This window comes from Alexandromys fortis, unplaced genomic scaffold (genome assembly GCF_014885135.2).
Source record: "Alexandromys fortis isolate MF-2015 unplaced genomic scaffold, M_Fortis_MF-2015_v1.1 scaffold_266, whole genome shotgun sequence".
In the NCBI taxonomy this organism is placed as follows: domain Eukaryota; kingdom Metazoa; phylum Chordata; class Mammalia; order Rodentia; family Cricetidae; genus Alexandromys; species Alexandromys fortis.
The window spans coordinates 525,062-533,359 of record NW_026068155.1 but is presented as its reverse complement, the minus strand read 5'-3'; the positions used below and the strand labels follow the sequence as shown (position 1 = coordinate 533,359).

Here is an 8,298-nt window from a genome sequence, read left to right as displayed (position 1 = left end):
TTGGGGACTTAGACATTGGAGAGAATCTTTACTAGTCTTTACAATCTAAATGTTGGGGGACCATTGTTTTGGTTCTGTGGTTTCTGTACTTGACAGTACATCAGTATTACTAGAAGCCTTGGTAAAACCATCTGTTTGTAAGCTCCACGTCTAGATATTATGTTCAGAAGCTATTGACTGCAGGGGACCTAGGAGTCAATATTTTACAAAGCCTTCTAAGTGATTCTAATGTAGCTCTGACTTAGGAAAACACCACTCTGTTTTTTCCTTTCTTAAAGGAATAAAAGGCGTAACTGTTTGGAATGATTCCATTGTGGGCTTGAATCTGTTAAGAACAGAAGGGAAATGTGTTGTCTCACTTGGAATAACACTGAAAACCTTCCCTTAGGCTTTTCCATGGTCCATAACTAGACAAGTCAAATAAAGAGCTCCAAGGGCTATTGGCTACTTACTCATGAACCTGGGCAAAAGAGATGATTCTACAAATAGTAAATATTCATTGAAGATCTGTTACCCTGACGTTTGTTAGACAGGTCTGATTTAGAGATTTGCAGGAAAAATCACATGAATTTGATGCTTGTTTTCTATACTCTAACCAATCCAAACCACTTTATAGACATACTATCACCACAGTTTTCTCTCAGAATAGCACCTGTGATGTTACTCACGGACTCAAAAATCTTCACTGGCATTCTTGGGTTAACTTTCTGTTATGCATGGTGAATATTCAAGGATCATCAACTCTTAAGGAAGGAAGGGTTCCTGCAGCCCAAAGTTTCTGAGATTTTACTTCATAGTTATGTGATCCCACTGCCTTTGGCCTGTGTCATTATAGTAGATCCTAGAATAAGCACATGGCAGAAAAGATGTTTATAGTAGCCAGAAAGCAAAAAGACATGGAGAAGTCACAGTCCCAATATCCACCTCAAGGGCATGCTCCCAATGACTTAAATAGTGCCACAAGCTGGCAACCAGGTCTTTAATACACTTGCTTTTAGAGGATACTAATCATAGCACTTACATATCCCAAGTAAAATCTATAATTCCCAGCATGACGTTTACTAATTCTGTAGAGTAGATAGAACTTCATATTGAAGATAAAGAAACAAATAGTTTAAGGTCACACATGTTGGAATAGTATAACCATCATTAGAATCCAGGTCTCCACATACCAGTGCTCTAGCCGTTAAAAAAAAATACCTGTGCCTTCTAAAGAGGGGAGGACTGCTTTGCACCTCATGTATTGCTAGAATGATAGGTTACATAACCCTGTCTCCTGGGTGGGGCACATACTTTGAAATCACACAAATGGGCAAAGATACCTGTTCTACCTCTTACTGGCTTTGTAAACTTAACTGACTTAACCTCTTGGGCCCTGTTTCCTCATTGTTGTGAATATTATATGAGATCATGTATGTAAAGGGCCTACCACGGTGCTAGGCTTACAGGAGATTCTCGGTGAGTGTCACCACCTCCTCCACCCACCACATTCTATTGTAGTAACCTGAAGAAGCCATTAAAACTAAAAGGGACAGAATTTAGACACCGGGAATGGAGGTGAGGGGCAGAACTCTAAGTTTTACTCCGTCCTGGGATTGGAAAGAACATTCCTTTCAGGGTCTCAATCAGGTTCTTTCCAAGTGGATCCCAAGTCTAGATCTCTCCTGGGGGAGCAGCTGGCAATGTGAGTGGTAAGCCCTCCCTGGCTGTAAAGCAGACCTTAAGACTCAGTGCTCAGCATGTCTACGATTTCTCATTCTTCATGGCTGAAGCCTTGTGGGGTTTTATTAAAATGCAAGTGTTCCCTGGGAGAAGCATCATACATATTAACTTTTTGGCCTGATTAACTTTCACTTTCCTCTTTCTATGAGTAGATTCTGTGTCCCTGTACCTTGGGGTCAGGGCATGCTCTAAGGAAACCACCTCCATACCACTTGTTAAAAATCCCACTGAATGTTCAAGTCCCATGTCATACATAGCCTTCCCCCAGAACCCTTCAATAGCTTGGTTAGCTCATTTCTCTTCCCCATCCCAGCAGCAAATTCTAGATCCCTGTGCTGAACCATAGGGAACCCCTGACTTTTCTATGTGAAGACTTACTTTAAATTTCACCTTGTATTTGCCTTGCCCATGACCTTAGGGCAATAAATGACTGACCTTAGTTTTGCTTCAGTTTGGAGGCCACAAGAAGCAGGTAATAATATTTGCTACCCATCAATAGGGGACCTGCTTTACTCATTTGCAAAATGATATTCCGCAGGCTGGCAAGACCCTGTGATCTGTGAGTTTGGTTGATTCCTTCATGGAACCACAAGCCACAGGACATCTCTATCCTAGACACCCAATTGCGCCTGTCTCATGTGCTTAAAGACTGCATTCATTAGCATCAGACGAAGCCCAGGAGCCCTGAGCTGCGTTTCCACCTGACAGACAGTTTTTCATCTAGCAGAAAGGTTAATCAGATGCAAGGTAAAAAGGGATTGGCGTTCACCTCTTGCTAATGCAAGTGAACACCCTTAGGAAAAGCAGAGTGGCTTGGAATTACCGCGTGGATGAGAGCTGAGCTGGGCACCACTGCTCACCAGCAAGACAGAGTCCCCTTTCCCTTTTTTAGGACTCAGGCACTCCCTTGAGAACAAACCCTCCCTTCCAAGGTAGGGCTGAGGTCTGAGTCTTGGACATTAAGTGGGACTCAGAGGTTTGTGCCTGAAGTGTGGTGGGAAAGGGAACTGGGTGGTTAGCAGACATCCCTTTGCATTAGGGGCTTTTCAGAGTACAAGGCACTCGAAAAGCGAAAAGCGGAGGTCCAGGCCCCCTGAACAGGATGTCAGGGGCCGAAAAACCCTTGACCAAACTAGCAGCTCCATCTGGACCTCATTTCTTGCTCCTGAGTGTGGAACAGAGAGGCAAGAGGAACCTGAACTGAGCTCTGTGTCCTGCAGGGGGCCTGATCTGGGCCCCCTCGGGTGCCACTGTACTTCCCTCCTTTCCTGGCCCGGCCCCTGGCCCAGAGTCTGCCCTGGCCAAGCCTAGACCCGGCCCTCTGTGGCTCCTCTGGGCTCCAGGTTGGCGCAAACAAAGCCCTGATTGACTGCCCAGAGGGGCGGGCCTCGCTGCGGGGCCGCCTCCTCCCCTCAGTCCCGCCAGGGATTTGCCGGGAAGCGCGGGGGTAGGGGGCCCCGACTCTGAGGGGTGCGCAGGTCAGTGGAGTGTCTGAGTTCCAGGCTTGAGAAGATTATGTGCACCCTCTGTCCTAAGTCCAGGCTGTACCCTCTAGGTCACCCGTCTCGAATCCAAGTGGAAACACAAGGACTCCCGAGGACAGGGTGGGGTCTGTCACTGACTAGCTCTTGTCTTGGGGTTCCCAGGACCGACTAGTCTAGTTGCAGGTTGCTTGTAAGCAAGGAGGACGTGAACTCGAAGAACAGACAGGGTCTTCCTTTTGAGGCTGGAGCTTGATCAATGTGGGTTCTGGGACCTGAGGGGAGAAGAGGGCAAGGTTGTTTCTGCTCTTTTTGCTAATTTAACTCTTCTTCTAAGCATCTAAACAAGAATAGGATTCAGTAATTTGAAAGAGGAGTTTGGGGGTGGCAGCAACGCCTAGAGTAGGTAGGCGAGTAAGAAGAGGAGGAAGGGCTGGGGAGAAGAGCGAGGTTGTAGCGGCTGCCTGTTGAGGAAGAGGTGGGAGGGAGGAGGAGGGGGAGGAGAGAGAGATGACGTGGGGAGAGGAGGAGGAGGGTTGGACGGGGGAGGAGAAGGAGAGGGCTTGAGGGACCGTCTGTCGCGGGACGGGCTGGCCAGCTTAGGCGCTGGGAGGAGGAGGAGGTAGGGGCTGAGGCAGCGGCGGCAGCAGTGCTCGGAGCGGCAGCAGCAGCAGTAGCGGCAGAAACAAGTACCAGCCAGACAACAGCTCCTCCGGCTCCAGCAAGCCACAGTCAGTCCCCTGGCCGCGATGGCGCTGCCAAGCCCGGCGAGCGAGGAAGCTGAGGGGCCCTGTCAGGAGGCAAACCAGGAATATCAGGAGCCGGTGTGTAGTCCGGTGCCCGAGCCGGAGCCCGAGCCGGAGCCCGAGCCGGAGCCCGAGCCGGTGCCTGTGCCCCCGCCCGAGCCTCAGCCTGAGCCTGAGCCTCAGCCCCTACCCGATCCTGCACCCCTGCCTGAACTGGGGTTTGAGGCTGAGCCCGTGCAAGAACCCGAGCCCACGCCCACAGTGGAGACCCGAGGCACTGCGCGTGGCTTCCAGCCTCCCGAAGGTGGCTTCGGCTGGATAGTGGTGTTTGCAGCCACCTGGTGCAACGGCTCCATCTTCGGCATCCATAACTCTGTTGGGATCCTCTACTCCATGCTACTAGAAGAGGAAAAAGAGAAAAATCGCCAAGTGGAGTTCCAAGCAGGTGAGTGGTCCCACGTGCCCCACCTGGCATTGTGGGCAAGGATGTCTGCCCCCATCGTCATCCCCATACCTCTTGGTCTAAGGCGCCCTTTCAAAGCGCCTTTCTTACTCCTTACCCATGTCCTGCTAGGGCATGAATTGCAGGGCTCTGGGCAGCCTGGGCAGTGGAGGGTTCAAGCAGTACCAAGGGTGAGAGCTGGGGCATTCATTGGTTACAGGCAAAGTAATGAACTTTTTGCCCTGGGACAAATCCAGACTCACCTTTTAGATTGTTTAAAGTACTTTGCCCATGTGTGCTGGGGAAAATATTTGCAGGATTTGGGGGCGGAGGTGGGGAGCGAAGTCGTGTAGACACGAGAGAGTAAGAAGATTGAAGGATTCCAAGAGAAGCACGGAACAGCGGGTCTCTGCAGCAGCCCCTGTTCCTTCCGGGGACCAGAGCGGGTTTTCTGTCAAAACCACTTCAGGAATCCTGATGACTCTTCGCTCAGAGTCAAACACATGGTAGGCGTGTGTGTCTGCAGAAGAGAAAGGGAGGAGTGCGGGGGGGGGGGGGCGTGTGCGCGCGTCTCTGCCTGCTGTGGGTATGGCCCAGCCAGGCCAGGCGGTCGCCTGCTGTTCCCGGGCAGCAAGCGGCTCGCTGTTCACTGGAAGTCGAGCCCCAAAAGAGGCAGGGAGGCGGCAGGAAGAATGGGTCTTGCGGCTCTCTCCACACCTCAGCTGCGCGGTCTCTGGTGCCCCAGCACCTCTGTTATCCGATGGGGGCCTCTTTCCTTCCCAAGTAAGAATGGTTTTTTGGCCCCGCCACTCCAGTTTTGGCTTGGGAATGACTAGGTCATGGGCAGGGTTGGAGACAGAGCCCTCCCTTTCCAGGCACTTGGGTATGGGACCCTGTGTGTGCAGACTCTTTAGCAGGGAGACCCTTCAGCGATCTGGGGAAACAGACTCATTCGCCTCTGCAGAAGCCCCTCGGCCATTGTGATGAGAGTGTTTCTGGAGCTGGCTGGGGGCTTGCCATACCCTTTCATGAAAATCCGTCCCTCTCTTTGGGCTGTCAGTACAGCCAGAAATGCCCTCACCACCTCCTCAAGTTCCCTACTTGGAAAAAAAAGTCGAAAACACAGTGTTCTCCTGGAGCTGCGAGGGTCCTCTCTTGCCAGCCTCAAAAAGAGGGGACTTGAGGATTATCAAGTGAAATAGAAACCTTGAATTCCGGGATGCCCACTTGAGGGTTGCTTTTAGACACGCCTCTCCCACAGCCTTCAGTTGAGGCCGTGTATTGTTTGCAGCTTTGCTAGACTGTCTGGCAGAAGGGGCTTTGGGACTCTTGTGCCTCAGACCTTGTGACCCATTGGCACAGCTGCAGTGTACAGGCCCCACTTGAGGAGATCTCGAGTGCTCTCAGCGACTGTAAATGGCAGTCTCACAACAGCCTAAGCCATTCCATGACGGAGTGGAGGGCTCCCCGGATTCCATGGAACAACTCCTGCTTGGAAGGCTGTGTCTACACTCCCTGGGACCACCTTTTTCCTGCGTTGATGCAGATCAGGGGCTCTTGGGAAAGCAGCCAAGTTAGGCCCACAGGCTGTTGCCTAGGTTACTGGGGGGTGGGCACCTGCTGAGAGTTGCCTTGTGGTTGAAGGCAGGCTAGTGGCCTTCAGGGTCAGTGGCAAAGTTTAGGCGAAACTTAAAGGGAAGCAGTGGAGGCTGAGCTGAAGTTAGCCCCCTGCATTTATGTGATGTGATCTAGAGCTGGGGCCTTAGGAATACGCAATAAAACTTGGAAAACCCACTATTTTACCAGGAAGAGGTTCTCTGCTGCGGAACAGACTTCAAAGTAGGTGATCATAGGAGACTCAGGGGGAGGGCTGCTAGGGACTTTCCGGTCAATACCTCACAGTGCAGCTGGAGGGGGTGGTGGTTCTGTGGTCTTCCCAGAGGTGTGGCTAGCGTGTATGCTAACACAGACTAGGTCCTCTGAGGAGCTGGAGTTATTGGTTTAAACTGTAGAGAGTATAGGTCAGGAAGAGACAGAAAGGAATTTGGTATGTCCCAAGGGTCTGAGAATACTTTGGCGTAGGTCCTTGCTGTTGTATATTGTGATTTCACTGAGGTTCTTTTTGATACTGGGCCTCTCAGCAAAGCCTCGGTTTTTATTTTGGAAGTCAGTAACACCCTACTAATTCTGTATTTTACAAGTGCTAGGATTATAGGCAAGTGCCACCATGTCTGTCCCAAGCCACTGTTTAAACCTTGAGATTCCAATTGTCTTTGCCTTTATACACTTTCTTCAGCCTTTCAAAATTCCCTGGCCACCTATGTCACTGACAGGCCTGGTGTTGCAAATAAATAGAGAAAGCTTAATATTTTGCTACTATCTTTATCAGCAATTATTTGCCCAATAACCAGTCGGGAGGGCACTTAAGGAAATTGGTGCATTGTCCGGTTCTACAATTGGAGGTATTCTACAATCCAAACTGCTTTTGCTTACGCCTGACACTGACTTCGCCATGAAGCTGTGCTGAATGGCTTAGTGGGTCCAAGGTTCTGCAGTGCTGAAAGTCCCAGCAAAAGGTAATTTTGATGTCTGATAGAAAATTCCAAACACGGGTTCTCTGGGCACAGGCCAATGAATAGGTAGAAGGAAAGTGGAATTTCGGTTGTCCTAGAGCAGGTAATATACAATCTTTGTGGATTCTGTGGTTTTGAGGTTCTGGGTGTGCCTCCAGCTATATATTTTGTGTGTTGCTTCAGCTCATTTAAGGGAAGCCAGCTCTCCCTAGGACCTAGGCCTGGGATTCTGGCAGATAAAGGGTTCCTGGAATCCACTAATGAGTGAGTACATACCATATTCATATTTTGGGGTCTGGGTTATCTCACTCAGGATATTGTTTTCTACTTCCATCCATTTGCATGCAAAATTCAAGATGTCATTGTTTTTTACCACTGAGTAATACTCTAATGTGTATATGTGCCACACCTTCTTTATCCATTCTTCCATTGAGGGGCATCTAGGTTGGTTCCAAGTTCTGGCTATTAAAAATAATGCTGCTATGAACATAGTTGAACAAATGCTTTTGTAGTATGGTTTAGCTTCTTGTGGGTATATTCCCAAGAGTGGTATTGCTGGATCCTGAGGTAGGTTGATTGCCAATTTCCTGAGAAATCGCCACACTGATTTCCAAAGTGGTTGCACAAGTTTGCATTCCCACCAGCAATGGATGAGGGTACCCCTTACTCCACATCCTCTCCAGCACAAGCTATCATTGGTATTTTTATGGCACTGGGATCTGTTTCTACTACATGTATTAACTTTTTGGGATCCTATTCTCTTGGGATGCACAGCTTCCTAGACCTGGATGTAGTGGGGAGGGCCTTGGACTTCCCACAGGGCAGGGTGCCTTGCCCTCTCTTAGGACTGGAGGGGGTGGGGGTGAGGGTGTGAGGGAGAGTGGGAGGAGGGGAGGAAGTGGGAATTTTGATTGGTATTATTTATAAAGTAATTTTAAAAAAAGAGGGGTAAAGGATTCCTGGGAACATTACAAATAACCGAGATTGGTTTAGGGGTAAAAAGGGAAAAAGATCAAGAGAGACGGGAGCATAAGCTTTTGTAGAAGTAATGGAAACTAGGGCTTTCTCCTGCCCAGAAAATGCATCAGATAGGCCAGGAAGTAGCCAGACATTTGGGGTGGAATATATAGAGCAAACATGGTTTCTTGTGACAATAGCTGAGTTTTATGATGAGAAAGAAAAGAGATTATTGGTTCCTAGTCCCAACTCACTCTTGAAATCCTAAGTAGAGGCAAGGTTGGGGTTTAAGTTCAACAGATAAGGCAGAATTTATCCAGAGTTGCTAACACTGAAGTCTGTTTTAAAGTGCTTCAGAGTAGCCCAGACCTTGCCCT

The 8,298-nt window shown here is 49.2% G+C and overlaps 1 protein-coding gene across 1 annotated transcript in view; it reads left to right on the top strand.

Annotated features, from left to right (window-relative positions):
• Window positions 1–3,743: 3,743 nt before the first annotated feature.
• Slc16a2 (solute carrier family 16 member 2) overlaps window positions 3,744–8,298 on the top strand; it is a 130,837-nt gene continuing 126,282 nt past the window's right edge. Inside the window, exon 1 of the mRNA XM_050127326.1 lies at window positions 3,744–4,394. Within this exon, the coding sequence (XP_049983283.1) occupies window positions 3,953–4,394 (442 nt within the window). The 5' untranslated portion in view covers window positions 3,744–3,952. The remainder of the gene's footprint in view (window positions 4,395–8,298) is intronic.